General features: G+C 51.4%; 2 protein-coding genes across 2 annotated transcripts; both read left to right on the forward strand.

Moving 5' to 3' along the window:
- Nucleotides 1-1,083: 1,083 nt before the first annotated feature.
- On the forward strand, nt 1,084-4,986 carry LOC139048717 (uncharacterized). Its single transcript, XM_070523222.1, has one exon. It carries the CDS (start codon nt 1,084-1,086, stop codon nt 4,984-4,986), a length of 3,903 nt encoding a protein of 1,300 aa, XP_070379323.1.
- Nucleotides 4,987-15,239: 10,253 nt separating this feature from the next.
- Nucleotides 15,240-20,402, forward strand: LOC135921166 (putative nuclease HARBI1). Its single transcript, XM_065455474.2, has 5 exons — nt 15,240-15,867; nt 15,960-16,104; nt 16,216-16,545; nt 18,562-18,686; nt 20,322-20,402. The coding sequence occupies exons 1-5, from the start codon at nt 15,328-15,330 to the stop codon at nt 20,400-20,402; spliced, it is 1,221 nt and encodes a 406-aa protein (XP_065311546.2). The 5' UTR covers nt 15,240-15,327.
- Nucleotides 20,403-24,792: the final 4,390 nt, after the last annotated feature.

Raw genomic sequence — 24,792 nt, forward strand, 5'->3', positions numbered from 1 at the left:
ATCGCACTTGCATGCAGACCATCCGGCGAAATCGCATTCCTAACTACTTCACTACGAATGGCTATACGTACCCACCTAAGCCGGCGCATTTACCAAACATTGATCTCGTGAGTGAGCGACTTGTGTCAACGCGGATCCCCTTTATGGAAATCTCGAGGTTGCTGTACAGCAACAGCAGCCAGTTCGCCATCAGAGATCCGATTGTGAACATGCCTATCAATGTCGACACAACGGTCCAAATGCTGCCTCGAAATGTCGAAGAAGATCAAGCGTTGTGTGTTCACATTAAGCGCCGGATGATATACAAGAGTGTGTACATTCGTGTCATGGTCAAGAAGACTTAGTTGCTTCCCTGGCTTGTGTTCCTGGAGAAGTCTACGTTGTATCGCTGCTATGGCATCCGAATCAGTCGAGAGAAGGCAGACAAATTGTGCGACAAGCTGGTATAGCCAAGCGACGAGAATGCCGAGCGTATAGACGATCCTGTAGACCACCATAATCCGATGGAGACAGCATTGGCCATGTCGCTCGGTCAACAGAGACTCATCATCGACGACAGAAACGTTGTGGTTGTGGCGCCAGGGGAAGTAATAACACCCGTCAGCATTGTCTATGATCAACACGAGGAGAGCTGTCATTTCCACAAATCTACCTCGGTGAGCCTCGAAATATGAGCCCAGACAGCAAGCCTAGTGTCTACACCACGGCATCGAGCGAATGTCGGAGAACTGACCGCAGGGGTGCGACAGCTTACCACGTGCTCTATATGGCAGCCAAAGTTATGCGTACGCGAGTTGCATCGTCGGTAAACGTCTTCTTCAGGAACACATCTGGCATGACCATTGTAACCAAGGCGCAGCTGAACGACCGAGAATTTGTCGAGAACGCGGTGGATCATGACATGGCGTTCATGAACGGTGTGCCAAACACGATCCAGTACTGGCACTGACGCAAGCAAGACGTGTTTGCCATGATCCGCCAGCTCGGTAAGCCAAATGGGTTCCTTACTCTGCCTCTGAAATACACTGGGACGGATCGATGAGGCTCCTACAACGTCTTCACGTAGATCCAAACCATCCGCAAATGCCATTCGAACAGCTCCGCCTCTGTGAAAAGCCCATGCTCATGAGCGATGACCCGGTGGTGTGCTCAGTGTACTTCCATCACATAGTGCGGGTGATACTGCAGATTCTTCAACACAAGACACTTTCTCCGTTCGGCCCCTATGTGGTCAAGGAGTACTTCAAACGCATTGAATTCCAACATCGGGGCAGTGCTCACGCTCATCTGTTGCTCTGGCTCGAGAATGCGCCCCACGAGGAGCTTGGCCCACAAATGCCCGAAATAGTTCGTATGGCCGAACATTTATTCTCTGTGGACGCCGAAAGCCTTCATAGACCTCGCTGTCAGACGCACCAGCACACACAGATGTGTTACAAGAACGGCAGAACAAAATGTCGGTTTAACGCGCCTTTCTGGCCGATGGAAGAAACTCGAGTGATCATCCCCCTTCCGCCTGCCCATACTGAAGAAGAAAAGAAGTCTCGCACAAAGTTGAAGGAGAGATACAACAACATTCACACCGCTCTTGAAACAACAGTCTACGAATCGATCGAGGATATGCGCCGCCACAATAACGTCGCAGATGCCGAAGAGTACGTTACAATTCTACGTGCCGGCATTTCCCGCCCGACTCTGATGTTGAAAAGGAATTGTGATCAAGTTCACTTCAATTTCTTCAACCCGTGGATAGCGTCTGTACTGAACTCTAATATGGACCTACAGATCGTCCTAGATGTGTACGCGTGTGCGGCATACGTGGTCGAATATGTGAACAAGGCAAACCGAGGCACGTCGAACCTGCACAAGGACCTCCGTGTAGTCGTGGACGAATCTCCACACTCGAGTGTAACCTACACCCGAACCCTCCGACAACTCAGCGTGAAGATGCTGAAAGCAGCCGAGATGTCCGCGCAGGAGGCGGCCTGGTATCTGCTCGGCCTCGGCATGTCGCACGCGAGTCACTTCATGGTCACAGCCAACACCTCGTGGCCGGAGGAACGAGTTCGCATCCGCAAGAGTCGGGAGCTGATGGATCGTGATTGGTTGGATGAAAGCAGCACAGACGTGTGGTGCAAGACGACCATGCAGAAGTATGAGGACCGCCCGAAAGATCAAGCTGCGCTCACGTACGCCGAACACCTGACGTCGTTCAACGACAACGGCCGACCGAGAGCACACCCTGCGGTTCTTCGCTACCACGCCTATTCAGTGTCCGACGTGCTCAACTTTAAGCGCGAGCACGTGCTTCTCTTCCACCCGTTTCGGCGCGAGGTGGATATCCTAGACAATAACAAGTTCGTCGAAATTTACGACAACTGCGTGTCGGAAATCCTGGCTGTCAAAGCTCGCTTCAGCAGTCCTCACATTGATCTTGCAGAAATGGAAGAGCTTTGTAAGAACATAATCAACGAAGAAGTTGCTCAGCGAGACGCTTTCGACACACACACAGAGGTGGGGCGCAGGATGACCGATCTACTCGTGGACGTAAATGACGACTCCGACATCCTCGGCGAGGTTGGCCAAGAAACGGCCATGCAACAGGCTCAGCGCGGGAGTGCTCAAGCGGCTGACGCGAGATGTCCAGCCATCCAGATGCGCACGGACATCATGCCCACCGATGTCTACTTACATCGAACGAGGTTGATGAATGCGGACCAATTTGAGATCGTGCGCGAAGTCATTCATCACCTGACCACGCCTGACTCGGAGCCCTTGCAAGTCTTCTTTACCGGAGCAGCCGGGTGTGGCAAGACGTTTGTGCTACGCACCATAATGGACGTTTACAACCGCTATTTCAGAAGTGGAAACAGGGATGTGAGCATCAACTCTTTCGTTGCCTGTGCGACCACCGGCAAAGCAGCCGCGGCAATCGGTGGGGTTACAGTGCATGCCGCCTTCAAACTCGTCGTATCTGGCAAGAATCTGGACAAGGGTCTCAGCTCGAGTGACTCTAATTCATTCCGTTGCATCTTCAAAGACCTCAAATGTGTCATAATCGACGAAATCAGTATGATGTCGGCGGACACGCTTGTGCTGATTGATCGCAGACTTCGCACAATCTCCCTTAAGTACACGGAACCCTTTGGCGGATTCGATGTCATCCTATGCGGCGACTTGAGGCAGCTTCCACCGGTCAGAGCAGCTGAGGTGTATAGGAGGTCTAAATTGCACCAGAGTGTCTTTGATACGGAAAGAATGCCGTGGCATAACCTCTCCTACTTCCAACTCAAATATGTCGTGCGCCAGAGCGACGAGAGGTTTGCTACCATACTGACCAAGATCGGGGACGGGATAGGGCTAACTGTGGACGAGGTGTCTCTCTTGGAAAGCCGCTTTGTGACCACCGAAGAAGCCGCCAACAAGTGCCCATCCGGAGTGCGCCTCTTCTACACAAACAAAGATGCTGACGCCTTTAACATCGCGACCGCCGAGGCGTGTACCGAATACGCGATACACAGCCCGGCTACAGACACCATTTGTGGGCACAGGTCCGACGAGGAGTACACGCACGCCAAGGTCAGAGTCGGCACCATGTCCAAAGTTCAGATGCCCAACTTGGCCCCTAACATCCTGCTATGCCTTGAGGAGCCCTACATGGTCATACGGAACATCGACGTATCGGACAGCCTTGTCAATGGTAGTGTGGGGATCCTCAGGCTTGGGCAAAGGGACACAGACGACAACCCCCTGCGCTTATGGATGGAGTTTCCCACTGGTGTGGGCGCAGCGGCCCTGCTGAAGGGACGACGCTACCGAGCCAACGATCCTGACATTTGCAGTAATTGGGTTCCCATCGAGCTCATCACCATCGGGTGCCACTTGAAAGGGCATGATCTGGGCCACATAACCGTCAGGCGCAAGCAATTCCCCGTGGTCCAGGCGAGCGCAATAACCATTCACAAATCTAAGAGTGGCACCTACGATGAGGTTGTGGTAGATTACTCAAAGTCGCACAATGAGAAGCTCGTGTACGTCGCTCTCAGCAGGGTTACCACCATCGACGGGTTGTACCTGACGAACAAGGACAACGACCATTGCTTCCACCATTTCAAGGAAAACCCGGATCGCGCTCTTGCCGACGAGTTCAGGAGACTCGGCAACCATCGTCTCCAGACCATCACTGCCGAGTGCAACAAGATGCTGGCAGAGTACTTTGTCACCGCGGGCTGTGTCAACGTGCGCTCCCTTGGTGCACACTCTCTGGACATCGCCAAGGATTTTGTTCTCGCAAACACTACCGTACTTTGTTTCATCGAGACCTGGATGGACCGGAAGCCTCCCTACGACATCGATGGGTATCGCTGCATCAGTGCGGCGAAGCGCTCCGACAAGCGCGCTTCCGGTGTGGCCATTTATGTCAAACGAGAGGTGCAGGCGGAGGACGTTTTCCTGGTCCAACGGGTCTACCAGTACGGTGAAGTTTGTGCTGTGCGACTTGGCAGTGTGGTAATTGCGTGTATATACATCGCGCCCGGAACCAGTGAGACGGTAGCGGCAGACCTTATCGTGAGAGAGCTGCAGCCCTGGATAGGGAAGGAAACGTTGTTGGTTGTCGGAGATTTCAATCAGAACGTTCGGATATCTAGAACATTTCCGGACATGCTACACGTGCGGGCTGGTTTGCAGATGGCTACTCCTATGAAAGCAATTTCGACCAACCGCAATTCGTGTATAGATCTCGCGTTCCATAACCAGGGCACGGTTAAAGAGGTCAAGTACTGCAGTTGCCATTTCACAGACCAAAAGGCGATGCTTCTTGCGGTCGGGCGGAAGAAGCCAACAGAAGAGCAACAAGTCGAAGGGGAGCAAGAACAAGGAATAGAACGCAGACCAGAGGAGGCACCAATTGACGAATTCAGAGGGGATGCCAATGCGGATGATGCTGATACGGGTGCTGTTGACACTACCGCAATCATAGCGTGATGACAGTGCTCTTGAAGACAACGAACGACATTCATCCAGGTGTGTTATGCCAGAAGAGCGATTTGAAGGAGTCCACAATGACTTAGACTACGATGAGTGAAAATGCCAGTTTGGTGTGTGTGTATGTCTGTGCTGACTGACCGACATACTCCGTGCGTGTGAACGCTAAAGGAACACGGGAGCAAGAAACGCTGTAGTGTGCACAACACAGTGCGATAATGTAAATTGTGAGAAGCACTTGTTTGAACAAATAATTAGGAAAAAGTTGTACAGTGCGCTTAGAAGTGTTGTGTATGAAAACTATGTCTTTGTGTGACTCAAGAGCATGCCGAGCGAATGAGTGGGCGGTGCGAACGAGGTGCAATAACGCTATCGCGTTCCACTCTTGAAGGCGAAGCTTAAGCGTCCTCCAATTTTTTCTTTTAAGCGTTTGGAACATTTTGGGGCAAGCTTATAGTCCAATTTTATCGGCGCGGGGGCGAGCGTTGCTGGATGTCGGACGCGTCGGATGGCCGCGTCCGGTTACGTTGGCTGCACCAGTGCGTCAAACCATTGGTCGAATTATAGACGGTGTTGTTGTCACCAACGTGACGTAACGTATGCAATCGCTCACGCTACGTCGGCATATATTTAGCCATATAAATGGGTGATCAGCTGATGAGCGTTGCATTCTCGCTCAAGGACCACGTCTTCTCCTACATTCACAATCATAAGGAAGCTAGGCTTCATTATTTCAATGCGTGACTCCGTCATGCGGAGGGGTCGATCAAGATGGTTCTTGCCGTCGCTCGCCCAACAAGGGTGATCTATGCGGTGCACAGTCCTTTTATAATTTTGTAGTCTCAGTGGTACTTTTTTTACTCCTGCAACTCGTCGCCTCCTCAATTTTATCTAGGCCAGAAAGCCACATGCGGCCAATCCAACCGTTCATGGCCCTCTTCTATCGTCCTTTACTTCTCTCCCCGTCAGCTAGCGTTCGCTCCTGCTTCTCATATCCAGCTTTAGTGGACACGTACCAACTAGCGCCCCAAGCGGCCCCGGCACGAAGCTAGCGCGTTTTCAATGGAACAAGTGGGTTTCTCGCGTATAACAAAAGCTGCAGGTCGATTATCGAAAAAGGCAGGTGACAGACGTGTTCGGTAAGACAATCCACATGAGCCAAATGCAGTGATCACTCTATGGCACCTAAGAATTTTGTTCCCACAGCGGTTAAATATTTAGCAATGGAAGCCTATGGGAACGACGAATATTTGTACTTGAATTTTCGAGACAGGAATCGTGCCTGCCATTAAACTACAGCGTCTATTGTAATACCCAGTGCAGCGTATTTAGTCCGGAGACTCAGCTTTCGATTGACGCCTATCTCCACTCTCCACACATGGCGTAACACTGCTCCCAAAAGCGTTTTTTCTAACACTGTCGTGAAAATTCACGTTGTATCTAGAAAATGATGAGCCTCGGAAGCCATGCCCGAGTGGTAGAATCGCGCGCACCTTACGTCCCGCGTCGCGGTAGGCGCGGTTCGATTCCCACTTCGCACTTTTTTTTAAGCCGCATAGGACCTAGTTTTGTAGTCTCTCACTAGATGGCAGAAACACAATACCCAACATTTGCTTTCGGTTCTGGTTTTTCAGCGACGCATAGGACTTAGTTTTTTAGTCTCCAACCAGATGGCAGAAGCACGAAACTCATGATTTGCTTTCGGTTCTGGTTTCGCAGTGGTTCTCTTGAAATGTTATGCTGGAACCTGGGAGATCACAATGGCTATTCTTATTGCGTTCTTTTGGAAGGCCCGTTTTCTTCGAGTTTCGCCTGTCCTTAACGACACATACTACGAGCGAATCAGGTCCACCTGGGCTACAATGCCACCTGGTGGCCAGTGCCATTCTTATGCGACATTCGTGCGGAACAAAGAGTTTGCTAAGTTGAGTCGCTGCCCGAACGTTAATTATTTCTAAAGATTCATCCAAATAAGAAATGCATCAACTAGGAGAAGATGTGAGCATGTGCATTAATAGCTACTGTTAATGTGTTCCCTTCAGCTAAATGGTATGAATCTGTAGGCGTGGCTGTAAAAAAACATTTGAATAAATGTCCCGTTGTGTGTATGCCCCGGTCGCTCTACAGAGAAGCTAGCTTGGCTAGCCATCAGTATTTCGGATCAGCATATGGCGTCGCTCGTTCGGTGCAGTTGCTTTTAATGCGCAGCATTCTTTGGCGAGTACCCCCGGAATTTGGTAGCAAAATCGTGCAAAATCGTGTCTGTAACGCCAAAAAACTTGATGCATTTCGCATATGAATACATAGGTCTTTATAAAAAGGGTTGGGGTGGCCAACTTGAAATTGGAAGTGGCATCAGCATAAATTTGGGCGTGATGCAGGGATGGGCCAAGTTGAGTTTGGTAGTGATATGGGAGTGGCCCAACCTAAATTTCGGGTGAAACGGTAATGAGCCAAGCTGAATTTGAGGCTGATATGGGTCTGGCCCTACCTAAATTTGAGGTGATATAGGGGTGGGTAAGCCTAAGTTTGGGGGAATATGGGGGTTGGGACAGCCTGGATTTGTGGATGAATCGGGGGTGGGAGAACCTAAATTTGGGGGGCATATGGGGGGTGGGCCACCCGAACCATGGGAGTGATATGGGGCTGGGCGAAGCTGAATCGGGGGTGATATGGGGATGGGCTAACCTAAATGTGGGGGTGATTTGCGGTGGGCCATCCTAAATTTGAGGTGATAGAGGGGTGGGCCAGGCTAAGTTTGGGGGAATATGGGGGTTGGGACAGCCTGGATTTGGGGATGATACGGGGGTGGAAGAACCTAAATTTTAGGGGCATATGGGAGGTGGGCCACCCTAACCATGGGGGTGATATGGGGCTGGACGAAGCTTAGTCGGGGGTGATATAGGGATGGGCGAACCTAAATGTGGGAGTATTTGCGGTGGGCCATCCTAAATTTGAAGTGATAGAGGGGAGGGCCAGGCTAAGTTTGGGGCTGTTATGGGGGTGGGCCAACCTGGATTTGGGGACATATGGGGTGGGCCAACCTAAATTTGGCGGTCACATGGCGACGGGCTAACCTAACCATCGGGGTGATGTGCGGCTGGGCCAAGCTGAATTGGGGGGTGACATTTGGGTGGACTAACCTTAATTGGTGGGTTATTTGCGGTGGGCCATCCTAAATTTGATGTGATCGATGGGTGGGCCAGCGTTAGTTTGGGGCGGATATGGGGGTGGGCCAACCTCGATTTGCAGGTGGTATTTGAAGGGGCCAACCTAAATTTGGTGGTGTTGTGGAGGTTGGCCAATATGTATTTGGGGATGATATGTAGTTGGTCCTACCTAAATATGGAGGCAATCTCGGGGTCAGCCAATCTGAATTTGGGGGCGATATGCGGGTGGGCCAACCTAAATTTTGGGGTGCGTCGACTCGAAATTTGCAGGACGATTTATGGAAATTCGTGCGTGAACCAACCTGAAAATTTGGGGTGGCCCAATTGAAATTTGGGATTGGGACAACTTGAAGTTTAAGGCTGGGCGAAAAGAAAATCAGGCGTGGCTGACCTTAAGTTTGGGGTCAGCCAATTTAAATTTTAGGGTGTGCCAACTTGAAATTTGGTGGTGGGCCTACCTAATGTTTGGGTTGGGCCAATTGAAATTTGGGGGCCAGTTTACGAATAGTTAGGCAACACAAGTGGTGTTTCTGCATATATTTCGTCATCCCAAAGTACGCATATTAATCATTGTTACCAATACCCCCCAAGGTGAGCTACCACTTGAGCCTTCCCAGCCCACTGAGCTAATAATGCCGCAGGAGTGCTCTCATCGTGACGACTGCGACGTTCAATGTGGAGATCCACAAGAACAAATCGCAGACCGAGCTGACCATTTCCCCACCAACGTCATCGCTAACACTACTCGCCCGTGCTAGACGCAACACAAGCTTACAACGATGATAACTCAGCTTTCAATCGCACGCTAGTCGACACGTTCTCAGTGCACAATTTCGTCAGTGATCTGGATAGGAACCTTGCTGGATGTTTTATTGTTATGTTGCGTCGTTTTTCACGAAAACCTTCTGCCGCAAAGAGAATGCATTTTTGAGATTGACGAGGCAAGGTAGTATATAACTCATACGAATCAAATGTATACAGGGTTATAGTGATTTTTAAAAAAAATTATGTTTAATAAGATTTCAGATGGTATTGCTTCGACCGGGCATGACAATGATTTCGTCCCGCCTGTCACAGTTCTTTGACCGAAAACCTAATAATTTTGCTCAAACGTGTTGCCCCAATACTACATGGGCTAAATGTACAAAAGTGCGGTGCGTGGTCACAGCTTCAAAGCCAGTCTATTTTGTGTACTGTTGTTGATATTGTAGTAATGTGGAGTTTTCCTCGTCATAAGAGCACAAAAAAATATTACAGATAGTAGCTAAGCGCCAAGTACATTGGAAGATCTGAAACCAGCAATTATTTTTAATTTCCGGGTTGGTCTTCTCCGCTGGTAGATCGCTGTCCGGTGATTTCAACGAATTTCATTTTTGTGCAACTGCAGCAAAAACAAAAATACTGCCATTTCATTGCCAGGACTTTTATGCCCCCCCCACACACAAGGACGCCAAATAATTGACACTACCAGTTTATAAACTGATATTGTGTTGTTAATTTCAGTGTAGCGTGGTGTCTGCGAACGGAGTATTTTCTTAGTATCAGTCCAGTGTTATCAGTGAGAAGCAGTTCGGTCTACCATCCCCATGAGGGCATACTAGCCATTGTAGCGCTTTACTCTAGGACAAGTGCTAAAATCTTGTTGTGCTTTGTCCTTTCCGCACGTCGCCCATCCAATCTGTTATGGTGACCATCAACGTTGTGTCCGTCAGGCCTCCTCCTCATTTTAGCTTCACCATCGCGAGAGTGGACAGAGAAAGGAAGCTTTCTTCACAATCAGCCCCAGCGGGATTCCACCACTCGTAACTGCTGCAATTTGCATTCAGTGGCTGGGCATGCTAACTACATCTTTAGTTTCACAATGGCTATAGCGCGCAGAAAAAGTAGAGTTTGGTCACTATCACTACCACGAACCCACGTCAATGCAGAAATAAGTACGTGCAGGGGCTGCGAATGCTAACTTCTGCGCTACCACCTGCAGCCGCCACCTCAGATTTTCTATGCATACCTGCTTCTTGTTTTCATCGCAAACGCATGCAGGACAAACGCGGATAAGTAACTGGATTGGATCCGGAAAACGTTTATTGAGCCTGCCGTAAAGCGTGAAGGCGCGCTTCAGACGTGGCCTACGTCGTCGTCGAGGCGGGTGCTCTGCGAAGATCGCCGTTGCCGGCTCGCCAGGCTACAGCCTACCCAACACCTCGATGACCTGCTGGATGGCCTGGACTTGTTTTTCTCGGTCGTCGCTCCGCGTTGCTTCCTCAAGCTTCGGTGGTACACGTCCTGAGTTAGCTTCGCTTGGATGTTTGGAGCAATCCCATAGCACGTGCTCGAATCTGGCCGTCTCCCTGCAGCACGCTCTGCACTTGTCGTGGGTGTGCGATTCTGGGTACATCCTATGCAATAGCGCCGGCCTTGGAAGCGTTCTCGTTTGTAGTTGCCTGAACAGCACGGCCTGCGACCTGCTCAACCCTTTGCAGGGCGGCGGGAGAAGTCTGCGGGCCAGCCAAAAGCCTTGGTCAGTTCGGCATGGCTGGTCATCCTGTCTTTGGCGCTGAACCACAGCGCGCAGCCGTTGCCTTGGGCGCGGTCGGTTTGTCCTCGCGCTCGGGCGTGTGCCATTTCGTTGCGATTAGCATGCTTCTCGGACGCTTGTTCTGCGTGCGCCGGGAACCAAATGATTCGAGTCCTCTTGTCGCGGTCTGCCTGTGGGAGCAGGATGCGTGCCGCCATTGAGGCAATTCTTCCTTTGGCTTAGTTACTGACTGCCTGTCTGGAGTCGCTGAGGATCATGCGGAATTCTCGGTCTACGATGGCCAGCGCGATGGCTATTCCTTCTGCTTCCTGCAGTTGCTTGCCCGATGTCCTGCCGGTTGCCCGCACGTTGCCTCCGGAGTCGACCACCGCGATCGCGAAGCCGTTGCGGCCGGCATATTCTGCGGCATCCACGTATCTGGCGCCGGTGTCTTCCGCGTGCAGGTGCATCAGTGCCTTGGCTCTAGCGCGTCTTCTGCCTTCGTTGAATTCCGGGTGCATGTTCCTTCGCAAGGCGTCAACTCGCACGTTCCGTCGTACATGGTCGGGGACGGGGCATTTTGGTCCCTGCTGTTCGTGATAACCGATGACTAGACTGCACAGGATCTTTCTGTCGGCCTTTGTTGATGACAGTCTTTCCAACTGAGAGGCTCATTGCGCTTCGGCGATCTCGTCGAGCGTGTTGTGTATGGCCAGCTGGAGGAGAAGTTTTGTGTTGGTAGTTTCGGGCAGACCGAGGGGTGTCTTGTAAGTCTTCCGGATTAGGAGGTCTACCTTGTTCGTTTCGCTTTTCAACCACTTGTGGAAGACTGCCACATACACTATGTGGCAGAGTACGAAGGAGTGTATAAGTCTGATGAAGATTTCCTCCTTCATGACTCCCTTCTTGGCGGTAACGCGCTTGAGCAGTCTGGTGGCGTTGGCCGCCTTACCCGTGATGCGGGTGATGGTGTCTCCGTTACTGCCGAGCGCTTGGATCGTCATGCCCAGGACTCGGATCTTGCTGACCGTCGGTATTGTGTTACCATCCCTGGTGCGGATCTTGATCTTTTCGTGTTTCCTTTGTTTCTTGATTCTGTGCGTTTTGATCGGTTGGTAAAGCAGGAGCTCCGACTTAGGGAGCAAAGCACCCCCTACGTTCCAGGTTTTCTTCGATCGTGTCGACGGCCGTCTGTAGTGTGGATATTATGCAGGCATCTCCGCCGCCATCCACCCACAGCGTAATGTCGTCCGCGTATATTGTGTACTTCAGTCCTTCTAGCTGGCATCGTCTTTTGGCAACTAGAATCATAAGAAGGTTAAATAGCATGGGTGAGGTGACGGAGCCATGGGGAGTGCCCTGGATCCCTAATGTCTTCTCGTCCGTCTTCAGGTCGCCGGCTCTGAGCTCCGCCGTTCTGCCGGTGAGGAAGTCTGAAATATTCGTACGACCTCTCGCCTAGGTTTGGATGGGATACCTGCGCGAGGATGGCGGAGTGCGTCACTTTATCGAAGGCGATTTCTAGGTCGAGCCCGAGGACGGCTTTGGTGTCCTGGTTTCGAAAAAAAATCCCAATGCCCTCCCAGTCTGTGAAGAAAGATGACCAGCAAAGCTGCGTATGTAGGCCCCTTAATAGCGAACTGCACCTCCGCCGTATGTCGGCCCCGCATTGCACCGTCTTCGGGATCGGCCCACGTGTGGGGAGTGCTTAATGCCTGCTTCACATCCGCCGCAGGTCGGCCTCGCATGGCGTCAAATTCTGGATCAGCCCAAGTATGGGGAGAGCTGAATGCTTGATTCACCTCCGCTGTAGGTAAGGCCAGGATTACGCTATCTTCGGGATTTTGCTCTACACGCGGACGCGATAGTGGGGAAAGTAGCCCTTAAGAGGAACCTTTAGCTCTGGTGGTCCTATCTAAATACATGTAAAAGGAGAATTCGTTTTTCTCCACAACCACTGCTTCAAATTTTACACAGTTTGTTCCACTTAAACGAAAAATTTAAAATCTAGTGACTGTTGGTTTAGAATTTTTTTTAGGCCATCATTTGTTTATTCGAAATTGCCAAAAATCACAAATTTTCAGAAAACGAAACCATCAAGTTTACAACTCTGTCTTTCGGCAATGAAATATATCACAGTTCTGTACATTGCTTCTAACATCACATCTAAAGCGGACAGAGTTGATGTATTACGCATGAATCTAAAAAAATTCTTAATGTGGAAATACAGCTTTTCCACAACCCTTGTTCACAACGTAACGACTTCAGGTAAGGTATAAATCGGCATATTGGATTTGTCCTCTTTGAATTGCTTAAACGATGCTGTTTACAGAACCGCGATATGAGTTCTTGATGCGGAGTTATTAATTTGTAAACTTCGTGCTTCTGTATTTTCCGCAGTTTCGAATTTTTGATAATCTTACCAGAATTCAAGCCCGAAATAGAATTTCCGCTCCCAATAGTCACTAAAAGTTACCGTTCTCTCCCGAATCCAGCAAATTTCATTAAAATAGGCGTAGGGGTTATCTCAGAAAAAACATTTCGGCGTTTTACATCTATTTGATTAGGCCGCATCGGAGTTGGGCCCGAGATAAAGCTTACTCTTAACGACTTTGTTGTAAAATAAGGAATAAAAGAAAAAAACCACCTCAGCTGTCAATATCGCCCCCTCAGATTTCGTTATGATGGCACCGCCAGTATCGGCACGGCTCCGTGAGCAGCTACCAAGCTGGTCACTTTCGTTATCTTCCTTCCCTCGGCGGTAGCGCATCGTCTTGATGCCAGCGACGCGCTAAATCTGCACCATCATTCCGTCATGCATCGCTTCTGCGACCAAGCAAGCTTGCGGCGGCACACGTTCACTGCCCTATTGACACTAAAACTTTAAAATGCTTGCCTTCGAGAAAGCAGCATGAATAAAAATGGAACGCGACTATGTGGCCATGGAGAACATTTTCACGGGCCATACTATTGATGACAGCATCACAAAAGACTAGATGTGGTCAGGTTGACTTTACAGGTTTGCAAGGAATGACTGATGGGCTAGTTGCTTCATTGTCTCATAAAGAACAGCGCTTAAAGTTAGCGAACTTTGTGTTTGGTTCCTCCTTCGTGTCCAGTCGTGAAGTGCTGTTCTTTCTATGACTTTACAGACGTTCTTTTCCTGCGTCAATTACGTCTTCCAAGAGTGTTTGCTTGGAAAATTTTTGTTCGCATGGCTCTTACAGAAGCATGTTTAGTCGAAATTTTTTCGCTTTGCTGCAGAATCTCGAGGACGGGCTCCAAACTTCTCATTTCCTTTAGCCACGTAAGAACCATTACTGAAACGTTAATTAACGTAGCTTTGTTAACTAGGCAAACAACTTCTCAACCTACTCCGTGTCTAAAGGTTACCAATCTAAACACTCGAATGATAAAATGATGTTAACATTGTTTGTATCGTTTCAATAGTTCTGTTTCGTGCAGTTAAAAGCAGCCGGCATACTTATGGTGCTATAGACTTCTTATAAAGTAAGTGTGAAAGCTTGGACAGGTTATCTTGGCACAAATAAACTTCATGAGCTTAAGCACATGGCCCAACCTTGCACGTCTGTCTTTACAACCGATTATCATACATTATACAAGAAGCACCTCAGCGCTACGGCACATCCCACAAGGTGTGCGAGAACATTGTGCGCGCTCCCGATTAGGTTTCTGAGCGTTGGTGGCCTCAGGCTCGGCTTTCTGGCATCATAAGGAATAAAACAGCTTCCTGGAGGAAAGCATTGGGTACATTTCACTACTTTGTAACATATGGATCAGCACGGATATGTACTTTAGAACAAAAAGTGCTCAAATATTAAGGGGAGGGTTTCACTGGATGTATGTTAGCTGTCTAATGATAAGATCTAAAGAAAAAAATATTGCGATTTTGTGACGATTCATGCTGATATGAAACATGAGCTCCGACACAGTACCCGTGGTGGAATTGGCCCCAGGACTACAGGGCTACACTGAACCACTATATGCTGGTTTGATAAATACCTGTAATTGGAAAGTGGCTCGCTCTGGAATTTCCTGTATGTCGGGGTCGCTGTGCAGTGTAGGGGACCGTTTTTCAACCACAAGCACTATGTTTCAGCTAATATTGAAAGCAACTGTATTTTAATGGGTGGGGGGGGAGGGCTTTTTCTAGCGTCTAACCACAGTTCTAATGTTATCAGCTAGCTCAAGATGCGCCTGCATAAGTTTCTAATATCCAGTATGTTGTCACGGCTTCAACAGCAAAAGAGCGTTATCTTATCAGGGGACGTATTCTGAAACGTTCGCCGCGGCGAACTTTTCGCACTGGCCACGCCTCCGCCGTAGTGGCGCGCGCTGAATGGCTGATTTGACAAAACCGGAAACTCACTTGCGCCACCTGGTAGTTCCTGTCTACGTCATTTTAACGTCACGGTGTCAATGGGTGCTCCGGACATATATTGAATAAGCGAACACGTCTTTTGGCGTTCGGTTGCTGGTGGAGTCTAGCAGGGTAGTTAGGTGGTAGCTTATAGCAGAGGTTTTGATGGCGCGGTGCGCGTGTTGTTTCCAGGCGATTGTTGTTGTTTGTTGTTTCCAGGCTGTGTTCCCTTGTGCTAGTGACACGTGTGGGTGGCAGTGTTTTTGAGCAGCGCCATGAACAACGCACTGCTCGCGTGGTTCCTCGCGCGACGGCGGGAACAACATACCCGCTCCAGCCGTGACGCCTTCGCCATGAGGGGAGCAGCGTTTCGGCGCCATTTCCGGATGACGAAGAGTGCCGTCCGGCTGCTTTGCAGCGAGCTTGCCCACTTGCTGGAGCCGCCGACCGCGGGGGGCCTGAGCGTTGAGGACCAAGTCCTCTGTACCCTCAGGTTCTTTGCAACTGGCAGCTTCCAGTCGTCAGTCGGCAGTGAGGCGGCCATCGACATGTCGCAGGCGTCTGTAAGCCGCTGCATTGCAAAAGTCGCGCGGGCCATTGTTCAGGTTGGGAAGGAGCAAGGATGGGTGGCCTTCCCACGCACCGCCGGCGAGCGAGCTGCAATTAAGCAAGGGTTCTTGCAGCGCGGCAGGCTCGGCGGCGTGATTGGGTGCGTGGATGGCACGTTCATCGCCATCGTCGCCCCGAACCTCCCTCCTGCGCAGAAGGCAACGTATTGGTGCCGGAAGGGCTATTACGCCCTGAATGCAATGGTGGTAAGTTGTAAACGAAATTGCATGTAATGGAACAACAATTCATGGACAGCCATTGGCATCACCGTAACACAATTGTCTGCAATGTGTTTCAGGTGTGTGACTCGGACTTGAGGGTCCTGCACGTTGACCCGCGATTCGCTGGGTCGTGCCACGACGCGCACGTGTGGCGGTACGCGTCGCTTCGCCGGCGCATTGCCAGCGGCCGCATTGCCGTCCAAGACGGAGAGTACCTTCTTGGTGAGTAGTGACGAAGTTGCTCTCAAAAGAAAACTGTACTCGATGCGTGTGTGTGATGTCCTATGTCGCGTAAGAAGGCGGAAAAAGTGACTGCTATCTTTCTATGTGCAGGCGACAGTGCGTACCCCCTGGAGCCGTGGCTCCTGACACCTGCGCCCGGCCACCCTGCCCCGCACACACCGGAAGGGCGCTACAACGCCGCGCACACTTCCGCAAGGTCAGCGGTGGAGCGCTGCATCGGCGTCATGAAGAGCCGATTCCGATGTCTGCAGCGGCACCGCGCCTTGCATTACGGCCCCAAAAAGGCAGCGACGATTGTGGCAGCGTGTGCGGCACTGCACAATCTGTGCATTGACGAAGATGTGCCGCACACGGGCCGCGTGTACTCAGGAGACGACGACGACGGCGACCGTCCGCATGCCTCAAGCAGCGCAGGACAGGGTGAACCACCTCGGGCCAGACGGGCACTGTATTTGCGCGGGAGGGCGGCACGTGCAAGGCAGATTGCAATACTGTCGATTGCTCGTAATCGCCACTTGCAGCATGTACAGAGAGCGGTTTGCCACGCACGTCGCCTGCAACGCTAGGCCGGAGCAGTTTACCCCTTGCCGCTCCCATGTGCAAGGCACCTGTCACCGCCCCCTTCTGCCCGAGCAGTGTGCGTCCCTTTGTGCCAGACGCTCTCACGTGCTGACACTTGCGCCTCCTGTGCTGGCTGTGCTTGTGGTTTTGTTGCTGCCTCCCCTTGCCGCTCCCATGTGCAAGGCACCTGTCACCGCCCCCTTCTGCCCGAGCAGTGTGCGTCCCTTTGTGCCAGACGCTCTCACGTGCTGACACTTGCGCCTCCTGTGCTGGCTGTGCTTGTGGTTTTGTTGCTGCCTCCCCTTGCCGCTCCCATGTGCAAGGCACCTGTCACCGCCCCCTTCTGCCCGAGCAGTGTGCGTCCCTTTGTGCCAGACGCTCTCACGTGCTGACACTTGCGCCTCCTGTGCTGGCTGTGCTTGTGGTTTTGTTGCTGCCTCCCCTTGCCGCTCCCACGTGCAAGACACCTGTCACCGCCCCCTTCTGCCCGAGCAGTGTGCGTCCCTTTGTGCCAGACGCTCTCACGTGCTGACACTTGCGCCTTCTGTGCTGGCTGTTCTTGTGGTTTTGTTGCTGCCTCCCCTTGCCGCTCCCACGTGCAAGGCACCTGTCACCGCCCCCTTCTGCCCGAGCAGTGTGCGTCCCTTTGTGCCAGACGCTCTCACGTGCTGACACTTGCGCCTTCTGTGCTGGCTGTTCTTGTGGTTTTGTTGCTGCCTCCCCTTGCCGCTCCCACGTGCAAGGCACCTGTCACCGCCCCCTTCTGCCCGAGCAGTGTGCGTCCCTTTGTGCCAGACGCTCTCACGTGCTGACACTTGCGCCTCCTGTGCTGGCTGTGCTTGTGGTTTTGTTGCTGCCTCCCCTTGCCGCTCCCACGTGCAAGGCACCTGTCACCGCCCCCTTCTGCCCGAGCAGTGTGCGTCCCTTTGTGCCAGACGCTCTCACGTGCTGACACTTGCGCCTCCTGTGCTGGCTGTGCTTGTGGTTTTGTTGCTGCCTCCCCTTGCCGCTCCCACGTGCAAGGCACCTGTCACCGCCCCCTTCTGCCAGAGCAGTGTGCGTCCCTTTGTGCCAGACGCTCTCACGTGCTGACACTTGCGCCTCCTGTGCTGGCTGTGCTTGTGGTTTTGTTGCTGCCTCCCCTTGCCGCTCCCACGTGCAAGGCACCTGTCGACGCCCCCTTCTGCCCGAGCAGTGTGCGTCCCTTTGTGCCAGACGCTCTCACGTGCTGACACTTGCGCCTCCTGTGCTGGCTGTGCTTGTCGTTTTGTTGCTGCCTCCCCTTGCCGCTCCCACGTGCAAGGCACCTGTCATCGCCCCCTTCTGCCCGAGCAGTGTGCGTCCCTTTGTGCCAGACGCTCTCACGTGCTGACACTTGCGCCTCCTGTGCTGGCTGTGCTTGTGGTTTTGTTGCTGCCTCCCCTTGCCGCTCCCACGTGCAAGGCACCTGTCACCGCCCCCTTCTGCCCGAGCAGTGTGCGTCCCTTTGTGCCAGACGCTCTCACGTGCTGACACTTGCGCCTCCTGTGCTGGCTGTGCTTGTGGTTTTGTTGCTGCCTCCCCTTGCCGCTCCCACGTGCAAGGCACCTGTCACCGCCCCCTTCTGCCCGAGCAGTGTGCGTCCCTTTGTGCCAGACGCTCTCACGTGCTGACACTTGCGCCTTCTGTGCTGGCTGTGCTTGTGGTTTTGTTGCTGCCTCCCCTTGCCGCTCCCACGTGCAAGGCACCTGTCACCGCCCCCTTCTGCATTACAAGTGTTCACCGCATTTCGGCTGAAAGTGCCTCCCCTTTCCTGCTCCCTTGTGCTGACATGCGTGTTTGTGAGCTCGTAGTGTATATGGTTTTATGTCAAGTCGTGCCTCCTTGCTGCTCCAGTGTGCCGACACCTGCCACCATCTGCTGGGGCATTAGAAGTGTGTGTGGTTTTGTGGCAGTTGGTTGCCCCACCTGACCTACTCGTGCCAACATTCCTTATTGTGATAGAGGTGTTTGTGTTTGTGGTGAGGTTTCTCGGCTTTCTTTTAAGGTGGAGCTTCTTGTGCAGTGTCTAGGCAACGGCTTGCGCTGCTCAGCCGTGCCTTATGCTAGCTGCTGCCTTGTTCAACAGGTCTTGTGGAATGCAAGCGTTGAAGCTACAATAATGTGTTCTGGCTGTCGTGCCACTGGTATCCCTGCTACTTCCTGGCTGCATCGTTGCGGCAGCACCAGGCGCAGGGCCAGGAAACGCTGCATTCAGTGGGAATAGGAGCAGATCAGTGAGGCAGGTGATGTGAATGTGATTACAAGTCATCTCCACAACCAGCACGCCATCGTTCGTGTGAATCCGTTTGCATCATGCAATTTCGCCATTCTCACAGCATTGCAGCCTTGCTGGCATGGATGATGATGTGCCATCGCACCACTAACGCCACACCCTTGTGTGCAGGGTCAGGAAAAGAAAAGTGCAAGATTCGTGTGCATCATATGTAGTGTAAACACTATATGTGCCGTGGAAGGTGGCAGGACGTGATGACATGGTGCAGCGAGGCGTGCACCACATCTGAAAACAAAACGATGTTTTCTTGATGCTGTCAATTCATGATAGTGCACTACTGCAATACCACATCTTTAGATGTCATGCCATCGTTACCATATCGTAGCAGTTATTCCACCTTCGTAACACCACTGCTATCATCCACTTGTAACATTGCAATAACTTCAGCATCACGTTTCTGTTGTCAGAATTTCCACTCCAGCGCACTCTTGCTCGCACTGACATTGTAATGGAACCATTATGTTACCATTGGCAGCTTTTCAATGCCAGCACGGCATTGTTGTCACGTCTCTGCTTCTTCTCTTGAGTTGGCAGTATACATTCGCTGCTGTCACTTCCATGATGCTTTACTGACACTGCGATTCGATAGCAGGTGTGCAGTCATAACACTTGAGTTAGAACAGGAGTGCCCGGGATCAGCTTGTTTTCTTGATCTGCCTGTGGACTGATAAGGAAGGCTACAGGTGGTGGAAGGCATGCGTCCAACCGAGAACGGATCTGGTATCCCAAAAGTTGTTGAGACAGTGATCATCCAGGGGCGTTATAAGGTAGCTAAAGAGCGCTTTTGCCAATTGCTAAGACAAGTCACCTGACCCAGCCTTCTTGATGCCATCTTTCAGCGTCCGCACGGCGCGTTCAGCAAGCCCGTTCGATTGGGAGTGATATGGTGCAGTACTGAAGTCCTTTATGTTGTTTCCTGTCACAAACTTCGTGATTGTCTCTGGCGTGAACTGAGTTCCGTTGTCTGCCACAATGCATCATGGTATGGCCAGCCTGCTGAAGATTTCACGCAAGGATGTAACTGTCGATTGTGCTGTGGCACGACGCACTGGAATTGCTTCGCCCATTTTGAATGTGAATCTATGGCCACTAGGATCATGTTGTTGTTCGCTTTACCAGCATAACCCAAATGGACACGTGACCAATTCTCATGCGTTAGTGGCCAGTTTACTAGTATTTTTGCCGGTGGCATTGCGTTTGCTTGTGTGCATGTAGTACATTTCCTACTGATTTGTTCGATAGCTCCGTCGATGGCGGGCCACCACACGAAAGTACGGGCCAACGACTTCATTGCTGACATTCCCTGGTGCGTCTCGTGCAGGAATTGCAGCATGTCACCACGAGCAACCTCGGGAATCACGACTCTGTGACCCCAGTAAATGAGACCTTTGGAAACGGTTAGCTCACTTTTTCGTGTGAAGTATGGGTCCAACTACGGATCGGGTGCTACATACTTCTTTGGCCAACCATGAAGTATGTAGGAATTGACATTTCCAAGTACTTCACCTTTCTCGGTCTGCTGTCTCAATGCTTGCGACGAAAGGGGCACGTCATCCAGCTGCTGCAGCGAGTGCACGAACTCGTGTAGCTCCTCTGATGTGTTGTCAGTGGTTTCTAGAGGAGGCCGACTGAGTGCGTCAGCGTTCAGGTTGTCCGAGCCAGGTTTGTACTCTATCTTGTACAGGTATGTACCCAGCAGCAAGGACCAATGCTGAATTCGTGCGGCAGCCATAGTGGGCGTGGGATGATCTTGGCAAAAAAGACCCACCAGCGGCTTGTGAGATGTGATGAAGATTAATGTCCTTCCCAGACGGTAGTCCCGAAACTATCCTACCCCAAACACTAGGGTCAACGTTTCACGCTTCAGTTGGGAATATTTCCATTCCCCTTTGCAAAGTCTTCGAGCACAAAAACCTATAGGCTTGTCAACGTTGCCAGTGCGATGGGACAGTACCGCTCCGATCCTGTTGGGTGATGCATCGCACTCCAAGCGCAGCGGCAGTGAGGGATCGAAGTGAGTGAGCATTTTGGCATTATATAAAGCGTTTTTTTACTTCTGAAACGCTTCCCGTTGTTGAAAGCCGCAATTCCAGCGACGTTCTTTGGTTAGCAAATCGTAGAGCGGTGATAGCAGAGTGGTCATATTCAGAAGGAACTTGCTGAAATACGTGAGAAGACGAAAGTATGATCGCAGCTCGCTCACGTTCTTGGGGGTTGGCGCCCTTATGACAGCATCCATTTCTCCTGCAGAGGTTGCAGTCCTCCACTACTCATCTTGCAGCCGTGATACGAAACCTCAGGCATCCTGAAGGTGCACTTGTCCTTCCTTAGCCTGACTGCGTGCTCTCGAAAGCGCTGGAGAACTGCCTTGAGGTTCTTTCTGCCGTTGTTCCCCTTCTCGGCCACCAGAACGTCGTCAAAGTACGCCTGGACTTCCGGCCAGCGTCCCGGTTCAGGACGCTGGCCATTATTCGCTGAAAGATAGCTGGGGCAGAAGAAACACCAAATGGCAGGCGATTAAAGCAAAATAATCCCCGATGTGTGGTGATGACCGTCAGCTCCTTTGACTGCTCATCCAGGGGAACGTGGTTGCAGGCGTCTCGAAGGTTCAATGTGCTGTAAACGCCACCCTCGTGCAGTACAGCAAAAAAGTCATCGATTACTGGGAGTGGGTACTGCTCCATCACACAGCTGGCATTTACCGTTAGCTTGTAATCGCCACACAATCAAACTGTTCCATCTTCATTACCAGAACTATCGGCGTCGCCCACTCTAAGTGATCCACCGGGGACAGGACTCGGAATTTATCAAGCCTGTCCAGCTCGTATGAAACGTTTTGTCACTATGCATATGGAAGTGGCCTGGCTTTGAAGAACTTTCGAACTGCATCCTCCTGTATGTATAGATGAGTGGGCGGAACATTGAACAGACCCAGTTCAGGTGTAATCACGTCCTCGTACTCACACAGGATCGCTTGCAAGTTTAGCCCTTGCTCTTTAATGCTGGTCACGCTCAAAACCGCGGCCCCTTCGTTGTTCAGAATCTGGATGAGATCACGGCCACACAGGATCGGGCCGGCAGGCGCGAACAACGGTCACTGATGCCGTAGCAGTCGTACCGCAGAATGAAACTGGGAGCGTTAGCTTCCCGGCTGTAGGCAACGGACCCGAGTAGCATGACTACCTCAAGGTGGATTTTTCAATGCGGGGCTACCTTGTGTGATGTTGGCAGTAGACGTCCCAGGGCACCACGTGCACGAGTGAGGCGGTGTCAATTTCTGTCATGATGTCGGCTCCACCCCAGCAAAAATTGCATCGTACCGGGCTGACGATTCCGCTGTCTGCGGTTGGTTGTGGATTTAGTGTATACAACTGTGCGGAGAGCTTGGCTACGGCATTTTCGATTGAGCCACTGCTCAGCGCCAAGCTCTGGTGCGGTCGCTTTTCCTTAGATCGACGCAGGGCAGCTAGGTGCCCATTCTTGCTACAGTTGAAGCATTAGGCATGTTTAAATGCACAAGTCGCCTCGCCGTGCTAGCGGATTCAACACCGATGACAACTTTCAGACGATCCACTCGCCTGACTACAGGTTTTTCCTGCCTGTCGATGCGGTTGATCGCCCGCTAGTCTGTGACGCTCGGGCTCTTCTTTCGGTTCCGTCTGCTTCATAAGCTGAACACCCTGTCGTGCAGCCTCTGCTGCAAGCACAATGTTTTGTGCCTCCTGCTATGTCAGTTTCTGGTGAGAAAGCAGTGCTTTGTGCACGTCACTGCTGCGAATTCCACACGCGATCCTGTCTCGCAGCAGGCGGTTCAACATGGCCCCCAAATTTACGTTTATCAGCCAGGCGCCAAAGCTGTACGATAACCTGTTGAGCTTATTTCACTTCCCTTTGAATGCGGGTGAAGAACTTGAAGCTTGCGGCTATCTCATTTGGCGGGGGTGCGTAAAATTCTTCGAGCATGGTAACCGCTTCCGCGTAGTTAACTTGCTCACCTTTCGTGGGGCACAACGTCCACTCAGTACGTCGATAGGCTTCGAGCTCAGTGCCGAGATGAGAAGCGCTCTTTTAGTGTCGTCGACGATGTCGTTACCCTTGAAGTACGACTCGACTCTGATGTAGTCCAACGACCACTTGTCCTTGGCGTCGGCGAAATGTGGAACTTGGTACGCCATGGCAGGAGTGTTCGCCGTCATCAGGGTTCTGGTTCGTAGCTCGTCGCCACTGTTATAAATCAACTGTTATGACTGCTACCAGGCGAGAACAGCATCCGGCCGGACGGCCAGGAGCACAGTAAAGGCCACACAAGAACGGGAACACTGCGCCCGTTTATTCAGTGACAGCACTTTGTTCAGATGTTCTCAAGCTGCTCCGGCACATGCAATGACACCAGTCTCGCGCCACGGCAAACGCGGTTTTCTCTGTCTCCGTTGTCGTTTTCACTTTGCAGCAGTTGTGAACACTGCAGTGTCGTCACACAAGTGTGCCTGTTTCAATAATGCAACTGTGATCATACCATTCTGGTTGCCCTAATGGTGATGTCGTAATAATACCCTTGTAAATGCAGCATTGGTGCGGTTCGACACGTTTGCATTCGTGGCTGCAAGCCTGTCGCATGTGCGTTAATGTTGTTCTTTAGCCTTTCTGATGTTACGGCAGTGGCAGCGTTCCATCATTAACATTACATTGGTGTCATTCGGTGACATTAATAGTGTTGCTGTCGTTGCGATGTCTTTCATGCTTCTCTTATCAGCACAGCGCCCAGCTACTGAACGCCGATGGTAGTGTATGCTAGAGAAAAGTAGCCCAACTAGGACATGTCATGTGCACTTGCCATTGCTTGATGGGCGTCAATGGTCTTCCTCGTGGAATGCCATTAAAAGTGTGATTACGCATACTTTTTTAAGCACGTAAGCCTCATATCTTTCACAGCACTCTACCTCCCGATGCTCCTATGCCATGAAACCGGCTCTCTCATCCTTGTGCGTTGCAGATGCATGTGCTGTTGTGGGACTTGTTTAGTCATACGCATACTGTGTGTCATTTACCGATGTGGTCTTGACCAAGAAAGAACAGTCAAGCAGATCCTAAGGGGACGAGAAGCATTGTGCTCCTACGTGAAGACAGGACAATGGTAACATTGCTTTAGGTGCTGCAGCTGTGCAACATTGTTGGAACCGCTCGCAACATGTGGATAGTCAGTGCTATAGCCTCATGCTGGAGAATACGAGTACGAAATTAATGCAGCTGTGCGTCCGTATGAGACATCTGCACATGAAGGAATTCAACTAAGTGGAATCGCATGTATTGCCAAGCATACAACACGTGCACTGTAAACACGGCACAGTCTCCATTTGCCAATCGCTGTTGAGCCTTTCCTCGTGTGGAAGCTGTTTGCGACAGTGTGACTGGTCGTGAAGGTCTGACTGGGAAAGCAAACATGGCTGCGCAGCACCATGGTAGCGACAAATATTTTTGAAGCGACCGTAGCAATCGAAGAATCATTACTGCCATCCAGCACCATGCTGGTGAAGTGCCTTAGCCGCAAAGACAGAACTTCCGCATAGTCTGCAGTGCAACCATGCCATGGAATGATTCTGGAAAGGTAGACGCTTATTACCCCAATTTCAGTACCTCACCCCCAGAGCGGTGCCAACGACACGCAGAAATTGACTCGTGTTTGCTTTTTCCTACAATGGGATGTTGCAGCAGTTGTCGTGCGTCTTCTGTGGCCCCACAGTTGATACAAGAATGCAATCGGGTTGTACAGCTTTTGCAATGGTGTTCAAGCT

Source organism: Dermacentor albipictus, chromosome 8 (genome assembly GCF_038994185.2).
Source record: "Dermacentor albipictus isolate Rhodes 1998 colony chromosome 8, USDA_Dalb.pri_finalv2, whole genome shotgun sequence".
NCBI classification, from domain to species: Eukaryota; Metazoa; Arthropoda; class Arachnida; order Ixodida; family Ixodidae; genus Dermacentor; species Dermacentor albipictus.

Bases quoted from the DNA above. Each gene is read 5' to 3' on its own strand.
- LOC139048717 (XM_070523222.1), top strand. From the start codon at position 1,084: ATGCCATTCGAACAGCTCCGCCTCTGTGAAAAGCCCATGCTCATGAGC.
- LOC135921166 (XM_065455474.2), top strand. From the start codon at position 15,328: ATGAACAACGCACTGCTCGCGTGGTTCCTCGCGCGACGGCGGGAACAA. The intron at 16,105-16,215 runs GTGAGTAGTGAC...TTCTATGTGCAG, and splicing joins AGACGGAGAGTACCTTCTTG to GCGACAGTGCGTACCCCCTG. The intron at 18,687-20,321 runs GTGAGGTTTCTC...CGTCTCGTGCAG, and splicing joins TAGAGGTGTTTGTGTTTGTG to GAATTGCAGCATGTCACCAC.